At 36.2% G+C, this 23,722-nt stretch overlaps 1 protein-coding gene across 2 annotated transcripts in view; it reads left to right on the plus strand.

Annotated features, from left to right (window-relative positions):
- The window catches only part of TBC1D22A (TBC1 domain family member 22A), a 164,384-nt gene that overhangs the window by 8,292 nt on the left and 132,370 nt on the right, over positions 1 to 23,722 (plus strand). For both annotated transcript variants that reach the window (XM_051805182.1, XM_051805183.1), the window contains exons 5-7: positions 12,993 to 13,063; positions 18,295 to 18,423; positions 19,571 to 19,633. In XM_051805182.1, the coding sequence (XP_051661142.1) occupies positions 12,993 to 13,063; positions 18,295 to 18,423; positions 19,571 to 19,633 (263 nt within the window). The remainder of the gene's footprint in view (positions 1 to 12,992; positions 13,064 to 18,294; positions 18,424 to 19,570; positions 19,634 to 23,722) is intronic.

The raw sequence follows: 23,722 nt of genomic DNA on the forward strand, positions 1-23,722 counted from the left end.
CTATGTGTATAAATTTGAAAGTGAAGATTATTTTAGCCACCAACAGATTTTGAAGTTGGGTTTAGTCCACAGATTGGGTGTTGTGAACTTGTAGAAATAGGTAGGTTCTATCAACCCCATCAAATAATATACCAGGTATAGACTGTAATTGGGATATGAATCCACTGGGAAATATTACATAAATATATAATGACAGAGTCATTCTCAAAGTTTCAATGTACAGTTTTATCCAGCAGGTACTTACATACACAAATGGTTATTAGAGCGAGGCATTATCTGAGAACATGAACTAGGAAAGGAATTGAAAAAAACACCTCAGAATTCTCAGAATATAAAATAATTAATTTTTAGGTTATTTTACTCTTATTTATGAATAAAGAACCTATTTCCATGGCTCAAAAGTGCCCTTAATTAATTTTTAGTATTTTGTAGAGCTGAACTAATCAACTCATGCTTATAATTTATAATTGCCCTAGTAATTGTTTTGAGTCTTTCTTTAAGACCTCCCAAGACACTTCTCTGTCCTGCAGGCAGTTTTGTTGTTTGTATGATAAATATGTGCAAATAACATGCCTTACTTCCATTTGGCACTTCTTATTTTACTATTGCTATCTTATTACCTATGTTATAAATGGGGACGAATAATGTGAATTGGATCTCAAGAGCAGTTAGCTGTATGAAAAAAACCCTATTCCTATAGAAATGTTACTTCTAGGTATATGTTTTGTGCTGCAAGAGAGAGGTATTCAATGGCCCTAACAATTTACCTTCAAGTAGTAGTATAATGCAAAGCATGGGGAGATAGTCTCATAAAGTTAAAGTTATAGAATGAAAATTGCTAAAAAAGTAGAAGCATGTTACTGCAAGAAATGTGGGCTGGTGGAAGGAGCCTGTTGTAACAAGCAGTTTTGGTTGGTGAGGGACTTGAGGACTGACCCCTGTCAATTAGCTCACATTGAGGTGTACTGAATGCAAATTCAGGAAGCAGGATAGGACTGTTGGTAGTATTGCTGGTTTTAGTAGACAGCTGCAGAGTGGGCTGCAGGGTCTGTGTGTCTGTGTAGCCTCCCACTCCTGGTACTGCATGCCAGGTTATTCAGAAGGAACAATTTGCAGCAGTTGTTTTGTGCAATCAGCCTGTGCTTATGCTTGACTTGCAGTCAAGATATAGACTTACTTAATTTCATGCCTTGTCCTTCCTTGCAGTGGAGCTTCTGTCACTGAGTGAAGGGGAGATTGCAGAATCTTTTGCGAACAATTGGTTGCTTTAAGAGGAGGGGATGGAACCGTAACAAAGCAGCATAGGGAGAGTGTCTCTGGGAAGAAATTTCTTTCCTTCAACAGGCACTTTGTACATATTAGAGGAACAGTACTTCTGTGTCTGTCAGATTTCCAATTAAAGTTCAATTCTATTAAATTTGTTAAACTTGTGCTTTTAAGTAGTCTTGCACAATATTTTGGGGAGCTGTTTACATGTGTAAACCGTGTTAACAGACTATGTTTATAAAATCAGATGACAAAAACAAATAAGTTATCACATAGTTGCAGCCTCAGCATAGCAGTTGTATGATGGGTGTTTTAAGATCGATTTAAAAATTAACCTATTAAGCACTTCCTTAATTCCTTCTTTATCTTAAAATCAACTAATTTTCTGGTTTTTTTTACACTACATGTTTAATGAGTATGTAATTGGATGTCAGAAACAAGCAACAACCAACAGTGAGCTTGGTGTACTGTGTTTTTCTGATTTAATAAAGCTTCACAGTGTTGTAATGCTACTGTTATGCAACATAAAACATGTATATCACTTTTTTTAGAGTCAAACCAACTAATTTCTTAAGTTGTAAAGCTGTTTTGCTTGTTAAGGCCACCTTTCTACTTAGTCATGAAGTAGAGTAGTCATGTTCACAAGTTGAACAAAATAACATATGGAAGTTTTAGCATACTACTTTGATTAAAATAATAGAAGGCCCTGTAAAAGCACCCATGAAAATGGTAAGGTGTTCCCATCTTAAATTTATTGATATTACTGTGTCTTATGTTCACATTCAACAGCACTTTTCATTGCATTTTTTAAACCTCATCTATTTCTTTTCCTTATTGTAACGAAATCTCAAAAAAGAGATTTCATAGAGTACCAGTAGCTGCTGAGCCTTGTGCTCTCTTAGATAGTTCTTTGCTATGCAATTAGTAGATTGCTGTGAAGTCTTACAGAACATGTAAAGAATAGCCAAATTCTTGATTAATCTGATGGCAGAAAATAATTACATAGTTTTACAGGAATTAAAAATGGTGTTATCTCAGATTATCTCTAACAATAACTAGTTGCCTGTGTGTACTATAATAAAAGAATTCTAGGATGGTTCTCTAGAAATTAAATTCAGAAAGAAAACTTCTCATCACAGTGGTCATCTGTATTGTTGCAGCAACTTGAAAAGTAGGATTTTCCTATTTGTGCTCACATGCATTCTAGTTTTATATTACACCTGATTTAACAAAGTAATTACCTTTAATTTAGGGCTCATAAATACAGTGTTCTGTAACAACAATCTGCTATGTCCTTTAAAATTGCTTGCCAAACTGATGCTGGTGAAAAGTTTCAGTAACTTTACAAAATGCATTAATTGAATTACACTTAATTTTGTTCCCAACTTCATTAATTTATCTGCACTGAGCTACACAGTGATTTATCTCTATGCTCCTAGTTCACCTGTATAATTTAGAACTTTATTGCCCCTTGCAACCTGGAACTGCTTGTAGTTGATCATGTTAGTGCTTATTCTTCTTTCAGTTTGTTGATATATAGTATAAAGTGAATGTGTGTCCTGCTGCTGCTTCATGTGATGTGACATTAGTTCTATGTGTCTTTTCAAGCATGATCACTGTATTTCAGCCATAATGACCAACTGCTCTGGAGACGTTTGCATGTTTGCAGTTAACTGACAGAAACTTGTATGGATTAGAGGTTATGGGCTTGCCTTTTACAGGAATTTGATATAATAGAACCTAAGGTATAGCTGAACTGAAATGATGTTCCCAGTGCAACCACTGGAGTAAAGACTCATAATTAAAACAGTAAGAGCTACAATTTTTTAAAAAACATTCAGAATAGGGTTTAAAAGCTTTTCCCTTAGTTTTACTTTGAAAGTTTGTTAGAGACTGTTTGAATGGCATTACAGTTTATGATGCACAGACATCGAATGTTTTGGGAGAACTGTGAAAAACTATAATGCCACTTAACATCTTCTGCTGGCATAGTTATTCTCCATTACTTACCATCATTTCCATCGTTGGTTTCACTTGTAGGTCTTTCTTAGCAGTTTTATTAATCTTCCTTTTGCCTTAGTGTTTATAATCTTATGTTCACTTGCTTTTCTTTACCTTCTAACACCAACCTCATCTATTTATGCTTCTCTGACTTTCGATGTGAAATAACAGACAAGATGTACTTTTCTGTTCTTTTCTACCAAAGGTTCTGAAAAGGATCTTCCCCTCTTTTTACAAGAGTGGATTGGACTTTATTTCCTGTTTCTACATGCATTCAGAGTAATGCTTTGTTCCATTGAGAAGATTAAAGGCAGTGTTTGATTTAAAAAAAAAAATAAATTAATGAAGTGCCTAACAGAGCTATTATTCATTTTGAAAACCAGTTGCTGTGGTTGCCATAGTAATAACAAGCCCTCTATTAAAGCTATTTTCTGTATGTGCTGCCTGTATTATAACATGCTGTTGGGGGAGCTGCAGTTCTGTGCATCTGTGCTCTTGAAAGAATTTTCCAGCTTTGTATAGTTAAAATATCCAGGGAATTTATGTTATAGGAACATAAAACATGTAAATCTAGTTTATCACATCTGTCGTGGAGTTGTTCATGCAGGCCATCACTTCGTGTAGCCATTTACAGTGATCTCAATGAAATAACAGCTGTATCACAAATGAATAATACATACAGAGAAATTTTGAACTCCTCTAATATTTCTTGACATATTTTTTATTTATTTGTAATGGGTAGAATTATAAGCTTGTAGTTCCAAGAAAAATACTTGTAGACTTGGTTGTTTGCCCTAATGTATTTTAGGCGTAGTGGTTAATAGCTCTAGTAATTGCTCGTGGGGTTAAAAGGCTGGTAAATTAATGTTTTCTTTGTAAAATGCCCCATGAAATATTTATGAAATATGAAGAATCTTTAAATCTACTGCAGTAAAAGGATACTGCCCTAAGATTTCTGTTAGAATAATTTCTTTAAACTTTTTTTTCTTCAGAGAGGAAATGTATATCTAAATGTATTGTAGTAAACTAGATAAAAGAAATTTTTCCAAAATTAAATTAATTGTATCAATTTGAAGCAATTTCCTACCACATTATGCCTTCATAATAAGATATCCGAACCAAACAATGTTTCTGTGAAAAGTAACTACTGTCTCCTTAGCAGAAGTGATAGTTGGCTAGTGCAAGCAAATTGAGTTACTTTTTGTCTAAAATCTAGGGGGATTTGTACAGATTTTCATACTCATTGGTCACAGTATTATATCAAATAATAAGACAACTGAAAGACAGAGTAACAATTGAGGTTCAAGCTGTTTCTTCAGAAAGTATCCTTTCAGTCTGGGACAGAGTTCGTAGACAGGATTTTACAAATACTGTTTTTGGATCTGCCTAATTTCAACTTGTTCTGTGCTCACATTTTTAACAAGTGGTCATGTCTGTAATTAGAATGTTTTACAACTGCCCATTTTCAAAATAATTTTTCTGGAATTTTAAGAAAATATTAGTTGTAGTGAAGTGAAGATATTTTTGCAGTGCTATTTTGATTGAAAGTGTGTGTATGATTTGTAGGTGTTATTAAAACTTTTTTGTAGAAATCCTGTGCTTGGGAGCATGTTCTCCAGCTCATAACTGGGATGTCTAATTCCTTGGGAAATCTACAAGGGAAGGAATTACTCTAATAACAATAAATTAAAATTATACTTTAACTAGGGAGAATGTAATACTTCAACCACTGACAAATAGTTTAATGATTAATTAGGTAATCAATAGAGGTCAAGTTTCAAATATAAGTACAAGCACATTTCCTTGCTATTCTTAATGTCTTGGTTGAGGATGAATTTTTTCTGACACCTCAGTTTAAAGCATTGCAAACTGTGAGGTAGGCATACATAGTCAAGTGCGTTTTTACAACACAGCAGTTTCCAAGTGTGAAACTTTCTCATCTGTACTTCCATGCTGCTGCATTCTATGCAATAGAAGTTAATAAACTTACTGTGTGGTTGGAGTCTATTTGTACCCTACAGAGCAGAAGTGTGGTACCTTTAGATTTGTTCCTTATTTTCCTCTAATTTCATTCTTTCCTATTTGCCTTTATTAAAAACCAAAATTGAACAGTCTAATAGCCAAGGTCTAATTTGGGAAAAAAAAGATGTGTCCATGACATTGTGAGTATAGATGCTGTGAGTATTAAAAAAACCGCAAACAACAAAGCAAACAAATAAATAGCCCCAAACAAAACTCTCAAATAAACAAGTTATTTTTGGCATCTCTTTCCATTAGCTGACATTCATCCTTTAATTTTGTGAATCCATGGGAATAATGACACATATTAAGGGGAGGAAGGCAAAAAATTTTCAGATGAGGAAGGAAATGAAAACGTACTGGTGGGACAGGTTGAAGAGAACAGATTCCTCATGTAGAAAACTGACAGAAGTTAGAAAAGTAGTGCTTTGTTTTCCAGTCTGCTTCTCTCTCTCTGCCTCCTCTTTGTGAAGATCTGACATCTGTGGATGTAAGTGAGAACTCTTCAGTCTCTTTGAAGCTCTGAGATGGGTTCCAGGTTTTGAACTTCTCTGACAGCAGGAGCCACATGGGGCTGGTGGCAGCTCTTAAGGCCTGACACTCAGGCAGCAACTTTCTTGGTTGCCAGGAAGGATTGAGCACTGGATGTTGTGTGAGCTTACATCTTGTCCGGATTCTTATCATGTTAAGGCTGTTTTATAACAGAATATTGTACCTGTTTTCTAACAATCTTGTATCAAGTCTCATTTGCTTCTGTTTCTTGGACAGAAGGTTTTTAGAGGTGTATTCAAATAGTTTTTTCTTTATGTGACATCTTTGTGGACTTACCTGCTCTTAAGCTCCTGATTTCTGCCAGGCTTTTCATATGTTTTTGTAGCTCTTGTGCTCTAAACAAATTAACTTCTAACTCTTTGTTCCCTTGAGCATGCTGTGTGCTATATATTGGCTCAATGTGAAACTTAAAAAAAAAAGTTTTTATCGTGTTATGTGGAGAAAATTCAGCCTCAAATGGATTTTCTATTGCAAGGTACTGTAAAATGTGCATGTACTTAGCACTTCTTGGTGGGAAAGTTAAATATTCAGTAGGAAACATGGGAGGAAAAAGGAAAAATGAGGTGTTTGAAAGAAAAGCTAAAGAAAATTGGATAAAAAATTGTGATATTATCGCAGCTTACAGGCTAGAACTTAGACAGTGGAAGCAGGGGCAGGTATCCTGGGAAGAGTATAGGAATACTGCCGTGTTGTGTAAGGTGGAGGTCTGGAAGGCCAAAGCATGGCTGGACTTGGCAAGAAATGCAAAAAAAGGGCTTCTACAGCTATGTTACTCAGAAAAGTCAAAGAAAGTGAACCCCCCCTTATGAACAAGACTGGCAAACCGGTCTTGCCAGATGAGGAGGAGACTGAGGTACTCAACAGAATTTCTGGCTTGGTCTTCACTGGCAACCTCTCTTCCCACACTTCCTGAGTGGATGGACTGCAAGACAGGGACTGGAGGAGCAAAGTGCCTCATACTGCAAGAAAATCATAGAATCATATAAGTTGAAAAAGATCTTTAAGATCATTGAGTTCAACTCCACCATTAAACCATGTCCCCAAGCGTGACATCTGCATTTCTTTTAAATATGTCCAAGGATGATGATTCAACCGCTTCCCTGGACAGCATGTCCCAGTGCTTGACAACCCTTTTGGTGAAGAAAATTCTCCTCATATCCAATCTAAACTTTCCATGGTACAACTCGAGGCCTTTTCCTCTTGCCCTATTACTTGGGAGAAGAGACTGATGCCCACCTGGCTACAACCTCCTGTCAGGTACTTATAGAGAGCGATAAGGTCCCCGCCTCCCCCCCCCCAACCCTCCTTTTCTCCAGGCTCAACACTCCCAGCTCCCTCAGCTGCTCCTGATAAGACTTGTGCTCCAGACCCTTAACAAGCTCTGTTGCCTTCTCTGGACCTGCTCCAACACTTCAACGACTTTGTTGTTGTGAGGGGCCCAGAACTAAACATGGGATTTCAGGTGCAGCCTCACCAGTGCCGAGTACAGAGGGACTATCGCTTGCCTGGTGCTGCTGGCCACACTATTGCTGATACAAGCCAGGATGCCACTGACCTTCTTGGCTGCCTGGGCACACTGCTGGCTCATGTTCAGCTGGCTGTCAGCCAGGCAGCTTTCCAGCCATTCTTCCTCAAACCTGTGCTATTGCCTAGGCTTGTGTTCTGTCCACCTGGGGAACCTGAAGATACATAAGTCTATGGGACCTGATGAGGTATATTCTAGTCCTGAGGGAATTGACTGATGTCATTGCCAAACCACTCTCCAATGATATTTGAAAAGTCATGGCAGACCCTGGTAACTGGAAAAAGGGAAACATTGCACCAATTTTTAAAAAGAGTAGAAAGGAGGACCCTGGGAACTACCAATCTGTCAAACTCACCTCTGTGCCTGGGCAGATCATGGAACAGACCCTCCTAGAAGCTCTGTGAAGGCACATGCAGGACAGTGAGGTGATTTGGGACAGCTAGCATGGGTGCACCCAGGGCAAGCCCTTCCTGAGCAATCTTATGGCTTTCTACAATGGAGTGATTACATCAGTAGACAACAGAAGGCTGCAGATGTCATGTATTTAAACTTTTCTAAAACCTTTGACATGATGCCCCACAAAAACCTTCTATAAATTGGAGAGAGGTGGACTCCTGGTTGAATGATCACACCCAGAAAGTAGTGGCCAGTGACTCAATGTCCAGATAGAGATCAGTGATGAGTGGTGTCCCTCAGGTCTGCACTGAGACCGGTGCTATTCAATGTCTTCATCAGTGACATATTCCATGGGATCAGGTGCACCCTCAGCAGATTTGCAGATGACACCGAGCTGAGTGGTGTGGTTGACACTCCTAAGGGATGGGATGCCATACAGAGGGACTTGTCCAAGTTGGAGGAGTAGGATCATGGGAATGTTATCAGGTTCAACAAAGGCAAGTGAACGGTCCTGCACCTTGGTTGGCGCAACCCTCAATATCAATACAGACTGGGGGATGAAGGGATTTGGGCAGTAAACCAGGGAGAGGGACAGGGAGCAGGTACTGGTGGATGAGAGGCTGACCAGATAAGAAAGCCAAATGTGCCCTGGGCTGCATCAAAGGCAGCATGGCCAGCCGGTTGAGGGAGGTGATTCTCCCCTTTTCCCCCTCTACTCCACTTTGGTGCGACCCCACCTGAAGTACTGCATCCAGCTCTGGAGTCCTCAGAAAAAAAGAGACGTGGACCTGTTGGAGTGAGTCCAGAGGGCCATGAAGATGATCATTGAGCTAGACCACCTCTCTTATGAAGGCAGACTGAGAGAGCCTGAATTGTTCAGCCTGGAGAAGAGAAGGCACTGGGGAGATGTGGCCTTTCAAGGGAGCATATAATAAAGATAGGGACAGAATTTTTTTCAGTCTGTTTTGGTATGACAAGGGGTGATGATTTAAACTGAAAGAGGGTAGATTCAGACTAGATATAAGAAAGAAATTTTTTACAGTGAGGGTGGTGGAACAGGTTACCCAGAGAAGTTGTGAATGTCCCATCCCTGGAAGCATTCAAGGTCAGGAGCTCTGGGCAACCTGATCTAGTTGAATATGTCCCTGCTAATTGCAGGGCTGCTGAGCTAGATGGCCTTTAAAGGTCCCTTCCAACCTAAACTATTCTATGAATTTAGTATTTTAATTATGAGATAAAAATGTCAGAATGATTTAATCCCAGCTCTTTTTTTGTTTAACACTATGTCTTATATGTAACCTGAGAACTGGAATGCAAGTATTTCAATTTTGGGGTTATCATTTGAGTTTTATGAAGTCACCTGGTAGGTCATTTCTAAGAATAAAGTCCACTTTAAAAACAGTAATAGATACACTTTCTATAAAAGTTAGCTCTGTATGTCAAATAAAATGTACGTGTGATTAATGTATTTTAACAGCATTATTAGAATTTAGCTTCACTGACAGTCTTTTGGGTATATCTAAAGTGGTACTCTGTGTATATGCTTTAATATTTTTTCTCTCTCTTATCACCAGAATAATTTTTAATTTTTACTATAGCAATGTTAGACTAAGTCTTCTAGGCATGACTTTTACCCTACTTTTGTAATTGTTGTTGGAAAGGACAGGGTTTCTTGTTTTCTTTCCTCTTGTTTTGGTGATGAACCATCAGAGGAAAGCATAACATGAAGTGATGCTTTAACAACAGTGACATGCAAGGGTCAGACTGTGCTTTTGAGGTTTGCTACTGCACCTGATAAGAATTTTTGCACAACCTCTTTCAATTTTATTGTGTGCTTTTTGTCACTGGCAAAATGCTAGTTGAGCTCACTGTAGTGAAAAGTTAGAACCAGAATTTTGTGTGATTTTTTGGAATAGTCTGAGATACTGGAAGGATCACTGAGGTCTGTGATTTAGGGCATCAGTCAGTGTGAAGAAGTAGAATTATCACATACCCAGGGCTAATGGTTTGTGATAGAATTTACTTAATTCTAGATTCTTAATTCTCAAATGTGCAATCATATGTCCGTCTAACAGTTTCTGTCCTGAAAGCAATTACTGCACCACTTAACAAAAGCAAAACCAGAAACAAAAGCCTTGAGAAAGCTCAGACCTGGAAAGTTCATCCTGGATGACATGACAACAGAGCAGAGGAGGTTATCAAATACAATAGGTTATTAAATACAGTCCAAAGGTAAAGTTCTATGTGAAATAAGGAGAGTAGAGCAGAATGTAAACCCTGTCAGGCCAAATGCGTGGAAGCATTTCTAAAAGAGAGTTTGAGAAACAACTTTGAAAACATATAAAACTAAGCTTTAAATGCTTTTTCTCCAATATTTTGGGAGAAGGAACATTGCCAAAGATTCTGTAGGTCCAGCAGACAATCTCGGTGTTAAAAGAGCACTCAGAGAGGATAAGGCAATGGCAGAGGAATATAAATATTTGTGTTTAGCATAGAAGAATGTAGGGATGTATTCGCTCCCGAATCCCGCGTTATGGATAATTAGAGGACCTGTTTCAAGTAAGTGCTATGTTGTAATAGGAAGATGTTTTGTCGTTGGTTTCTACTTTCATGTCCAGTGCTGAGATTTCCTTCCAGAAACAAGGGTCCTTTGAAACCCGGTCCCATAGGATATGTGTGTTATTGTTTGAAATTACATGCCAGCCCAAGCTATCCCTAACTAAAGGAAATGTATGTTCGTTGCAGAATAACATCAGAAGGGTAAATTCATTTCTCTTGAAACTTGCAGAAATACAACATTATTTCTCCATTCTCTTTAAATTTCAAAGAATGAATCCTTAGCTCAAGCAAGTCCTACAAGCAGTTCTTTATATTTAGCTTAAATGCAAAGCAGAGATTTCATTTGCAATGGTGCCATAATTTAAATTGTCATTGTCAAAACTGTCTTTGCTTGGTTATGAACATAGAAGGAAATCTCAGCAGCACCACAGGATAGAAAGCTTTACTGGAATAAGCTGTATTCCAATTTGTCTGTGTACTTCTTGTGTTTGGCCTTAAATGAGTTACTTAGGAGTAAGTAGAATTTTTGTACTAGATGATTTGTTACTGATTTAATCACATGCTCCACATTTCTGATTGTGACAGTAGATTTGCATGTTTTCTTGTTTCATGCTTTTTTTTTTCCCCTTCTCTTTACGTGGCCTGCTTTTAAAGCTTGGTACCCGTGTTTGTGCATAGATTGCTATTTCGTTAAGGGAGGAGAAAAAAACCTCAGAAAGGTTAAAAATTAGAGTGAGTTTGGTGGGGTGTAGAGTTGAGAATGAACAATTGATGTTAATAGAAAATAATAAAAGTAGTTTTTGAGTTGCAACTTATTTTCTATTTTCTGCATATACTAATTACATAGTTTGTAAATGGTACGGTTGTGTGTAACAGTAGCCAAAACTTGAAACTTTACCCAAATGATTGCTTGAGAAAGTAATAAACTAACGCACAAGATCGGTTTCCTTTCAGCCAGACTACCAGTGACACAAATAGATCAGATCCAGTAAAGCACACCTGTTCATAAATACTGCACAAGGAGGAGTAGAGCAGGATGATGCACAGTTGGAGATCACTTGCTCTCAAAGACTTGGGGCCTTCATTGTTATTAAACCAACTGGAGCTAACTATCGTGTTCTGGGATGGAGTAGAAATACATAAATAATTTGTAGATGTGTTTACTTACAGCAGACATTCTCTTTTTTTGTTGTTTTTGTTCATAAACTATACAAAATACCATTTTTCTACTTTTGTTTATATTATATGTTTACTTTGCCTTTACTTCTTCTGTTCGATTCCTGCCTTTTTGGCTCTTAGAAGAATATAACCAGTGATACTGTTACTTATGATTTAGTGCTTGGTATCATGGGGATTTGCTTGACATCAAATCATGGCTGGAATTGAAGCTTGTTGCAGATATGGTGGGACTGCAAGCAAATACCAAAGCTGCTCGGAGGCCGAGCAAACTCCCTGGGGTGTGCAGAACTACTAGAGATGATGTGAGAAATTGCTGTACATAACAAACCACAGTGTGAGAAGCTGTCAGAAGTTGTAGATAGCACCTTATGGGATTGCACGAGTAGTAAAGGGGGAATTATGTGAGAAATACCCAAACAGTGCCATTGTGTGGAGAGTGGCCACGGGGGCCACTTTGGAAAGTGCAATGTTACAAGACCAGTGGTGCGAAGGTAATCATTTCAGAAATAGCAAAGTTGGGTATAGCTGCAGCAAAGCTGGGACCATCAGGCAAGAAGTAATTGGAGTGGTTTGTTAAATTGGGACAGAGAAAAGGAAGTAGAAGTGTAGTGGGAAAAGAAGATCAAATAATGGGAAAAAAGGTAAAATTATGTGACTGGGTGCTGTCAGGGGGTCCCTGTTGGGCGTCTTGTGCTTGATCATCACAGCTGGAGTCTTTTTCCTGTTGAATCCTTGTATTTGCAGTGACAACATACTCATGATGAAGTATATTTGTTGTGCCAGCCTGTGACTTACTGTTCAGTTTGTCTCTTAATCTGTGTTTATAGTCTGCACAAGTTCTGCTTTCATTGTTTCTTTGAGACTTTGGTTCACAATGAACTCTAGTAGTGTCATATTTTTCTAATATTACTGATCCTTTGGTCATCCTGTATTCTTCCAGTGTCTCTCAACTCCTTGAGATGAAGAATAAGTGAGAAATTTATTGTGATACCACCACGTTTCCTGGGGTTATGTGTATGAGCATGCTTTCATGCTTCCTTCATCCATGCATAGTGTACAGAAGTACTGTGAACCTTTTAATATTTTTGAAAGCATATGCTGCTGCTCCTTATATTTTGTATATACTCTAATGTATTACAACTGCTTTATGTGTGTGTACCCTTCATATGTATCTCAAAAAACAGTGGGAGAATAATACATTTATATAGTAAGTTGCTGAGGGAGACAATGTAAGGCATGTACACTAAAAATTAATGCTGAGAAATACTCCAGAAAGTTACCTTATCACACTCAGTACCAATTATCAGAGGTATCCCTATGGATAGCAGTTATCCAGTATTTTATTGTCATTAGGATTGCCCTATATTTCTGATTTCATTGGATTTTGTAAGAAGACATGATCATTGTTGTTACAACCTTTGTGCTAATTTGAATATATCTGTGTATATTAATTAATAGATTCCTTGGTTCTCATAAAACATTTCTCTTTTAATAGATGAATTGCGAAAATTGAGTTGGTCTGGCATTCCCAAACAGGTTCGTCCAATTGCGTGGAAGCTTCTTTCAGTAAGTTGTATTTCTTTTTAATTCTTCCTTTGCATTTAGTAATAATAGCTTTTTCAAGCATTGCAAATAATTTTGCTTGAGTTATAATCCATTAGTGATAGTTGAAAACATTGTGCCCTGTTGCTGAATTGTAATGGAAGTTATGTTCTTTTGCTCAGTTTCAGGCTTATCCTATCAAATTGAAAGGAGGGGGATGAGAATTAGTAGTAAATCATGTCAGCTGTATATCTTTATTTTTCAACCTGGCTTTCTATGAAAGAAAGGCTTGTGTGATAACAGAGGCCTCTTTCAACCAGTTCTGATGGAGTGGTGGAGAGTTCAAAGACAAGAACATTCTTATGGTTTTCTTGAGAATAGGCACACAGTAGAGGAAACGAAGCCTATCAGTGTCCTACGAAAGGCTTCATTCGGACTTCACATTAAAGCAACTGCAAGAAAGGATTAACAATGTACTGAGGAAAAGCTCTGATAGGATCTGTAGGTTTTTTGGCTGATTTTTCTATAGTGGCTTAGGATGAACAAGTCGGAACTGCTGTGGTCAATTAAGTTGTGGCATTGGTTCTCTTGATGTCAGACCTGTGAGTCAGTTCAGAGAGACAACCTAATTAAAAAGCTAATCACGTTTTTGTAATGTGAATCTTTGACTGGCTGAGCTCTCTGAACTTTGCCCAATGGCCAGAGGATTTTGCAATGGCAGTAGCTTGAGAGTAGGTAGTAGTAACTTGGTAGTAGCTTGAAATACTGTGGAGCAGCACACAGAGGTGCTTTGGTTGGGCATTGGAGAGAAGCTTGTGGGAATCTGTGATTAACTGGGTTTGGTGTTAGAGAACAGGATTTTTTTAATCTCAGTGTTTACTCTCTAATTAAAATGGTTCTCCTGCAAAAATACAGTGTTTTCCTCATAGAAGTATTTTTCATGTCTTCCTTTTAAGCTATAGTACTTTTGATGGCAAACAGTTGTGCATTTTAGCTGTTGTTTGTCTGCCTGTGGTTGGGAGAAGGCTTGCAAAGATGTTTGTATTAAAAAGAAACAGAACTCTTATTCTGTCTACTCTCCAGAGGTTATGAAAGACACTTTCTCAGCAAATCTTCATGCATTTAAGAACTGTTTAAAATTCTGAATTATACACACACCAGTTTAACACTACTGAATTTTTCAGAGAGTAGACTTAAACTGCTTTGCTTTTTATAGAATAATTCCGTAGGGAATGCAAAGTATTTACTTCAGATTGACACTGATTTCCAGTGACTGAAAGAGTCTCTCTTGCTGATGAGTTCTACTAAATTTGCAGCTTAGTTCCTTCTAGCACTAAATGCAGATGCAGCTTAATGGTGGATATTCAAATATCCTACTGTAATTGAAATTAAACATGGAGCTTACAGTGTATTTTAGTTCTGTTTCCAAAGTTGTCTGTGAGATTTTGGTTATGAAAAGGGCATTTTTTTTTCTCTTGAAGTTTAGGATGCCTCTTTTAAAATACTTCAAATTAAAAAAAATATGGCTAGCTCAAACTTGACTTTGAAACACAGTAAGCTAAAGCATAAGAATAGTTTAAGTTCTGAATCAGAAGACTGACACTGAGATTTAGAGAGTAAGAATTATGCAAATTTTAAAAATATAACTATTACATAAAGTAAACTAGCTCTTCTTGCTCTCTAGTAAGAATATGGGCTTTCCATGAGCTTCGATTTAATTCCTTAAGTTGACTTTATTTTAGTATTCCTCAGATTCCTGGTCTAGAGGAGTTCTTAAGTGTAGAGTTCATCGTTCTGTTGCTTTAACCACTCCGGTTCAGGATCTATTTCAGTTCAATTCTTAACTTGATCTGTCTTGTCATACCTCTGCAAAAAAACTGTCTTCAGGTTACTTTTTTTGTACTTTAAGAATTAAGTGGATTTTTTCTTTTTTAATAAGAGGCTTACAAGACTTTGGTTAATTGGTTGGTTTGTTTGTACCTCCAAATGGCAATACTTTGAAAGTTCTCAGCTTTTCTAAGAAAGTCTTACCGTGATTTCTTATCTGTTACTTGGTCCTCATGTGATATATTTTGGAAACCCAAAGATGAGTCATTTAGTAATCATTACTTTTCTATGCTGTAAGGCAACATCTTTTTCATCTTCTTTCCCAAGTGGGGAAGAAAAAGTGCTTTCAATTTTTGTGGTCCTAAGCTTCACCATGCTTTTTTCTAATGGTAACCTAATACTGAGCTATTATTAATGTGTGTCCCAGGTGAGGAGTAGTGTGATAATCCCTGGAAGTGTTTAAGGCCTGGTGGGATGGAACTATGAGCAACCTTGTTTAGTGAAAGTGTCCCTGCTTGTGGCAGGGGGAGTTGGAACTAGATGATCTTTAAGGTCCCTTCCAGCCCAAGCCTTTCTGTGATTCCATACAGTGCTCTGGGAGCTCCTGGGGAAATAAGTGTTCTTAAAAATCAAAAGCGACATTTTGATTAAAGATCGGTTGCAATGCTAAAAAAAGGACAGAAAACTGAAGAAACCAAAGTATAGTTTAGAGCTAAGTTAAGGCTGGATATGTTTGTGTTGGAATTATTCAAAAGTCTTATTTAAAAAGCCCAAACTTAAGACTTTTTCAGGGAATTGGTAGTATCTGAGGCAGATGGTATTTGTCTTGTTTGTAGAATCAGCATGGAAATTGGAATTTTAAAAATTATTTAAGAAATCGATCAGCTGAGATATTTATTACATACCCAGCAGGTTAATAATGTTAACATGTTTGATGAATATATTTTTTAAAGGAAAGCATATGAAAATCAGTATAATAGGATCTGTTAATGTTATGCATATCTGCTGGTAACAGTATATATAAAAATTGCATGATTTGTTTTTAAAATATAGCAAAAATGCTAAGTTCACTGTACCTAAACAGCAAGCAGAACTATCCAGGCTCACTTCTCTTTTGAGTAACAAAACTAAAGATACGTTTGCAAAAGCCTTTGGAGGAAATTAATGAATAAATGGATTAAACTCTCCATGAGTTTATTCACTGATGATATGTTGCAAGCCTTTCCAACTGTTAAAAATAAAACCTAATTTGTAAACTGAACAGCAAACACAACATGTCGAATTGAAAGGTTAGTTCAGTCTTTGAAACTGAATAATGGCAAAAAGACTGAGTGAGAAAGTATCAGGGTCCTTCAAACAATCACATCTGATCTCACAAATGAATTCTTTTCTAATGCAACCAACTAAGATATCCTACAGGGAAAACCCCTCTCCCACAACTGTTGAGAATAAACAGGCATCAGAATTCAATATCTAACTTAATACAAAAGATTGGGACAGGATATTAAATGTCAGATAGAGTCTTGAGGCAAAAATGAAGGTGATGCGGTTTAAAGTACCTGGAACCAGACACAAGCCAGTATATCTTAAAAGATATGGTTTTGCAAAAGCAATTACCTCTTAAGTTATCTGGAAAGTAGTATGGTTTGCACCTACTCTGTTGTTATTATTAGCTCAGAAATTAAAGTATGCAGGAATAACATTTTAACTGCCTTTAATATAAAATCATAGAATTTTTTAGGTTGGAAAGGACCTTTAAGGTCATTGATTCCAACCATGAACTCAGCACTGCCAAATCCAACATTAAACCATGTCCCTAAGGGCCAGATCTGCATGTCTTTTAAATACCTCCAGGGATGGTGACTCAACCACTTCCCTGGGCAGCCTTTTCCAGTGCAGGACCTGCCCTTCCTAAATCCGTGCTGACTGGGACTCATCCACTGGTTGTCCTGTACGTGCTGTGTGATGACAGTCAACATGATCTGCTCTTTTATTAGTTACCTGTGATGGCTGTGGCTCGTTGTATGAGCGCAAATGTTGCTGCACTTCTAGTATAGGATTTTTTTGATGTTATGAAGGTTATTTTTGTTAATGAAACTTAAACCTGACATAAGTTTGATTTCTGTATTTTACTAATTATTATTAGTATAGCGAAAGCTATTATTGTGGAAGGGGAACTTATGGATTCTTGGCAAGAAATATTTTAATTTGACTTGACTAGTAAATAATTAGATTTTTCTTATATTGTCTTGGATATCCAGATCTCTTTCGAAGCCATCCATCTTTAAAATGAATCTTATACAAAGTATTTATTTAGGATGGCCATGTAGGTTAAATTTGAATTGGCTTTCTTTTTTGCAGTGGTGTGGGATGTCGGTGTTGACCATTTGAAAGCAAGTTACTTACAGGAAAGTTTTAACTATTTGTGAATATTCAGGAATATTCACAAATAGTAGCCATTTACATGAATAATAATGTTTCTAATAAGTGTACTTTATATATAAGCTGCACATTCAATAACATTTACATTTTGTAAAATCCTGAAGTAGTATCCTAAGCTTGTTTTTTAAATTAAAAGTAGACTGAGATACTACAGATGATGATCAAACTGGACTAAAGAAGAAAATAAGAATGAATTTTTAAATTTTTTGGGGGGGAGAAAGATTGGGATTTTCAAATATATATATGAATTACTTCAATGAAGAACCATTCGGATCTATTCTATACTTAATGCAACAATGTGTGATCTTGCAGATCTATTAACATAACTTCCTTTGTATGCCCATACCATGTGCAAAATAAGATAATATTTATAAATTGCTATTGGGAAACAACTAAGGAAACACATCAAGTGTTCTTACAACTAAGAACCCACTAACTGTTGATTATTTTCTGTGATGAAACTTTTAGTAACCTGCTGAGATGAAATGAAAGCTTGAAATTGTTTTTTTTTCTCACTGGAAACAGTGAGATAATGTAACTAGAATGTTTTTAAAGCTTTTGAATTAATACTTCATTGTGTTACAAGTTTAACCATGTTTTAAACTTATTTGCTAATGTATATAATTCCTATTTGAAGGCAACTGAGCTAATATGCATTTTGTTTAAAAATTTAATAGACCTGCTCTGGTACTGGCCACATAGAAATTAAAGAACTCATATGGCATTATGTTTACCTGAACTTATTTATTTGAACTTTTCTCTCTGGAAGTCAACATCATTTTAGTGATTCTATGTGGTATTTGTATCTGAACTTTTGTACCAGTAGGACTGATAAGAAAAATGGTTTATTGAAGGATTATTCAGATCTGTGTAGGACTATGTGGCACTACGTCAGTTAATTATGTCGCATGTGATCAAAAGCCAGCAGTGCTTTTTGTATGCAAGGCAAAGAGTAATATCCTCCTCATGTCACTGTTTTTTTTCAGGGCTATCTTCCTGCAAATGTGGACCGAAGAGAAAGCACTTTACAAAGAAAACGCAAAGAGTATTTTGCATTTGTTGAACAATACTATGATTCCAGAAATGATGAAAATCACCAAGATACCTACAGACAGGTAGAACACCCATTGAAGTGACTTTTACCTGCAGAACACTCCTAAAGAACCCAAAGAGATTATTTTTGACGTTTGCTACTGCTTTTCTCTGTTTCTTTAAACTTGCTGGATAGACAACTCTCTAATAATTTTTCTAAATCTCAGAAGCAAAAATATGGAGTAGTTTATTCTGAAATTCGAAATAGTGGGTTTCTCTTTATGTCAGCTTTAGTGATGCCGTGTTTTTTTGTTTAAGATTAGTAGTGTTTTCAAATCTTTAGTCTCATGCTCAGACCTTCCTTCAAATGAGTGAGGATAGACAGGGAAAGTACAACAGTGACTGTTTTTTACTGGCTCCATACTTTTGCTTAGGAAGTTGAAACTGTGTATGATGTGCAATAAACATAGGGGTGTCAAACTGTTATCCCCACCCAGATAAGCAGATAAGTTATCTTCAAGTTTGGTATTGAAATGAATAATTTGTAACATTAAGTATAGACCAAACAATACTACTTTAACCTTCCCAAAGAGGAGGCTGAGATCTTTCTTTCATCTTCAAGCCTGATCTTTAGTAGCAAGAAATATGTAGCATCACTAACATAAGGTACTTGTGTATGGAGCCCAAAATTATCACTTTAGGATTGTTGCATAAAACTCCTTTGTGAAGTTTGGAATAAAAATTTAGAAATCCTAGTATTTTTGTGCTCTCTTCTTGATTGTCAAATATATTAAAATAGGTGTTAAACTCTGTTTTTACCTTTGAACGCTTGGACTTGATGATCTTACAGGTCTTTCCAACCTAGAAGATTCTATGATTCTATGACAGTGGCAGCTGAACATGAGGTTATAGAAGTAGTAGTATGTGCTTACTTGTAATTACCCTGAGGTAATTAGCATTGTCAATATGCCCCTAATTTGCAAAAAATTGTGATGTAAGGATCCTAAAATGTGAATACAAATGTATATGTTTTTTTCTTTTGCCTCTTTGATAGATTAACAATGACTTAAAGCTTTGGATGTATGTTTTGAAATACAGTAAAAATTCCAAAAATAATGATACAACAGGATTATAACTAATACTGTAAAATAACAGAATTACTTTAAGTACTGTGTTGTTCAGAAAGTGTGCTGTTGGTTCCTTTTACAGTATTCCTCTTTGTCTAATTAGATCCATATAGATATCCCACGCATGAGTCCTGAAGTTTTAAGACTTCAGCCCAAAGTAACAGAGGTAAGAATGATATCTAAAGACTTTTTTTTTGGTTAGAGAACATTTTATTAATGAATCTGATATCACAGTTTGATTAATAATTAATTTGACGGTACTTGCTATTTTGACTTCAGAACTACCTGAAACAAATGAGGATATATAAGTATAGGCTAAGAATAGCAGTGTAAATATGAGTAGTAAAAGCAAAGGCATCTCATTAATTTCCTGTATCGAATCTGTCAGTTTTTTCTTTGGTCTTGTGCCTTTGAGGTTTTTTTTTTTCCTTTTTTTTCTTTTTATATATTTTGTTAATGCTGTGTTTTTGAAGTAATGCAGGGCATAGTCCCATGGTTCCGTGCATTTGTCAAAATTATTCAAGGCCTGGAAGTTCTCATCATAGAGTGTTCCATTTGGGAAATTCTCTTTTTTGAATTTGTAGCATGAGTGCATTGCCTGATTTTACTTCCTTCTAAGTTTTGTATGCTGAGTACACTATTTAAATTGTTTTCCTGCTGTTGTAATTATATGATTAATGTATATATATAATAATATGATTAAATACATGCTTAATGATATGTTAGTCAAATTGGCCTATATTGTAGGGTAATTGAATCTCATGGGGACTTTTCATTTTAAAGTATATGGGTCATAAATGGTATAGATGATGTGGATCATCCTCTTTCAATCATTTCTTCTAATTCTTCAATTTATTCTCCTTTCTAATGGTTCTAGTTAGACCTTCAAATGTACTTCTGTGTAGCTTCTGTTTGTACCATTATAGAGCCCAATAAAACATCTTCTGATAGGTCATTCTGAGAAATTAAATGCAGAACTAGCTTTCATTTGTTTTTCCATTATTGCAATTAGTTGTATAATGGAAATGCTCTTCCACACTTGTTGGAGAAATTGGTTTGAAGAAATAGCCTAGTGCGGTGTTTTGAGAGAAAATAGTATAAATATTGTGCTTTCCTACACATTGGTGTTTTACCTGAGCTTTTCTAGGAGTGAATCAAGGAGTAATGTAAGTAAAATCAAGGGATGAGAAGGAAACAATACCAGTAAGATAAACTTAAAGAAATAAATAAGATCAGTGTCAGTGTTTAGCTAGAAATGAGCCAATAAGTGATATTGAAGGTGAATATTATTTCATTATAAGATGGTCACTGGAAGAAGAATGCTCCAGGTAAACATCTTCACAGAATGTGCTTAATATCCTTTCTTTTAACCAAAATGTTTGGATGAGAAGTACCTTAATAAAAATGATACCAAGATATCAAATTCTCATTAGAGAATAGTTTGAGATAAAGTGTTATTTAGTAAAATGATGAGACTGTCAGATAGAAAGCTGTAGGTTCTTGGACTGGTTTTGTCTTTTGCTCCTTTGATTATGCATGAGACAAAATATATGACTGGTCTTAAGAGATGGGTAATGTGTTTCTTTAGTCTATATGTGAACTTGATAATAGTTTTTAGGAACACTACTTTGTATTTACAATGGATATCTACTTTTTCCATACTACAGTTAGAAATGTTAGAGTAAACTTGTATTGATAATTAAAGAAGATCTCATTAAGGTTTTCCAACATATGAAATGTGTATTTTTCTTAAATATTTAGTGTATTGTGGAAACATCCTATAATAAGACATTGAAAAGAATTAGTTACGGAAGAGCTTGAATCCCTTTTTGGTTGAATGATTAACTTAGAACTTAAAAATTTATTTGAGAACTCAGAGAATATATTACTGTGAAAAAGATAGTAGTGCAGTATTTTTTACAAGCAGTCACAGTTGAAGATTTTTTTTGTATAGCTGAATTATATTTAATCTGAAAATGCTGACAGAACTAGTAGACACTAGTAGAATAGACTAGTAGAATTAAACACTACTTGTTTTGCTTGGGAATAACTAAAAAAGGAAATACTGTGTCTGAGTAACTTCCTTCTAAGTAAAATTGAATATATCAATAGTTCCTCAATGCCAAATATTATTTAGTAAAGTTTGAGTATGGAAAGCAGTTTCAGTCAGCTTTGTGGGATCATTAAATGTGAAATTATTAAGGTCTTTTTTGCTTTTAATTGTCTTTTGGCAGGTAACAATGCTCAAGTAGTATATTCATTTAATATTATTTACTGAGATCTCATTTGCAGATTTTTTTTTTCATAAAATTAGACTTTTTTTCATTTCTAGTTATTTGTTGAACTTGTCCAAAGGAATATTTTTCTAATACTTCATTGGATATGTGCATCTTAAACACTGCCTTAAAATAAATGTGTTTTAAATCCATGCTTTCTAGAAATTGTGATTGTACTTGCAAGTGGCATTGAGTTCTCTTCCTATGCTAACAGTGTATGTATACAGCTCCTTAAATTAGTTTGTTGAATACAGCTCGATATCCCTACTTGCAGGTTGTACTTACCCTTCTCAGTTTGAAGGTTTAGTAAATTGAGCCACGTAACAGCCATAATTGATCCCTATAAAGTAGATTAAGGCATTGTACAACTGGAGTGCTGCTGCTTTCATGTTTAAAAAGAATGTTTAAAGAAACCACATCACAATCACTCTCCCCCCAATCCCTGTCCATACCCTATCCCATCCATCTTCCCTGCTCCAACACCTTTCTTCTTCCCCTGCAAGTAGTAAGGAAATGGATGCAAAAATGATAGAAGGCTTGGAGGAGTGAGATTGAACAGTTGATTAATAAAAAAGAAAGTGTAAATCAAAAGTCTATTTTAATAAGATTCTTATAGCTGGGAGTGAGTGGTCTTGAAGTACAGAAAACTATGAAAAGGGTGGATGGCAGTAGGATAAGGGGAAATCTAGGAAGTATTTGAGTTATAAAGAAGTGATAGAGATCTGATTTAATTTTTACAGATCTATTAATATCCTGAATGTTACAGAGTTGCAGGTTCTTCATTTTGGAGCTCCACTGATCTGACTGAATGTGTGGGCTACTGTGAGGATGGGCTTGCATATGTCTTTGTGCTCTCTTTGATCCAAAGCCCAACTTGCTTGGTGCCATTGTACAGAAGATGCTGAAAGGGTCATAGCATCCATCTTCTCCATTGTTTCTTTCCCTTGCTTTCTGGGTTTCTGGACACCTGCCACAGCACTGCTGAATCCCTTAGCCTCGCAGGAGATCCCACCCTATTCCCAGGGGCTTATCTAGATAGGGACCTTGTGTTGTTCCCAGAACTGACTCCCTTCTAGGGAGAGGGAAGATGGTGCTGGTCTCAGGTGGGCAACAGTCATTTCCCCTTTTTTAAGGTGAGATGGCAAGGGCTATAAAGAAGAGAAGGAAATTAAATTATGGGTCAAAGACAGGTTTCAAAGGGTTACCCTGTGTGCAAAACTCACAAGAAATTCAAAACCTGCATTTAAGCTGATGGCTTCTTCTCTTTATGTATGTGAATATAATTCTTGCTGTAATTGTGAATGAGCGTTAAATTCAAAAGAGAATAATAGGTTGGTAATGACATTTCATGAGATGTAGTGGTTCATAGCAGAAAAATAATTCCAGTTTCTGTTGCTGATTTGGAAATCGAGAAGGGAAGCTTTTGGGAAAGTGACCTTTTTAATGAATCCTATTTGAGCACAGTGATGAGTGCTGTATAGAAACTTAAATCAGTCTGCTGTTCAAGTTTTCAGTGCTCATTTTTTTCAATTCAGAACAGTAAATGAAACCTTATGAAAATGGGTAGGAAATTGAAAACACTTTTTCAGTGTGTATTTGTTGGATTTCTGATTAGGTGCATTTAGGGATATTAAAGCTGATGTGCCATCAGTGATGCTTCCTGCTCAATAATATTAACCACCCCCCACCCCCAGCAAACCCAAATAGGCCCCCACTTCCCTTAGTTTCCATACCTGGATTTTAAAAATGTTTTAAAATCCATAGGGCTCTCAATCTGCAGTGTAAACTGCATATATTGTCAGATTCTGAGGAAACAAAAGGTTGGTGGTACAAATTTGTGGGTTGTTTGACTTTAGAAATGGCTTCATGAAAAAACACAATTTTTATAATTTTTACAGTGGGTATTTTGATAGTTCTTACTGAATTACTGTGGGGATTTGTTTGTCTTTTTTTTTTTTTAACTGTGCATATTTTGTAAC

This window comes from Manacus candei, unplaced genomic scaffold (genome assembly GCF_025592945.1).
Source record: "Manacus candei isolate 608988 ecotype Guabito, Panama unplaced genomic scaffold, ASM2559294v1 h1tg000063l, whole genome shotgun sequence".
NCBI lineage: Eukaryota > Metazoa > Chordata > Aves > Passeriformes > Pipridae > Manacus > Manacus candei.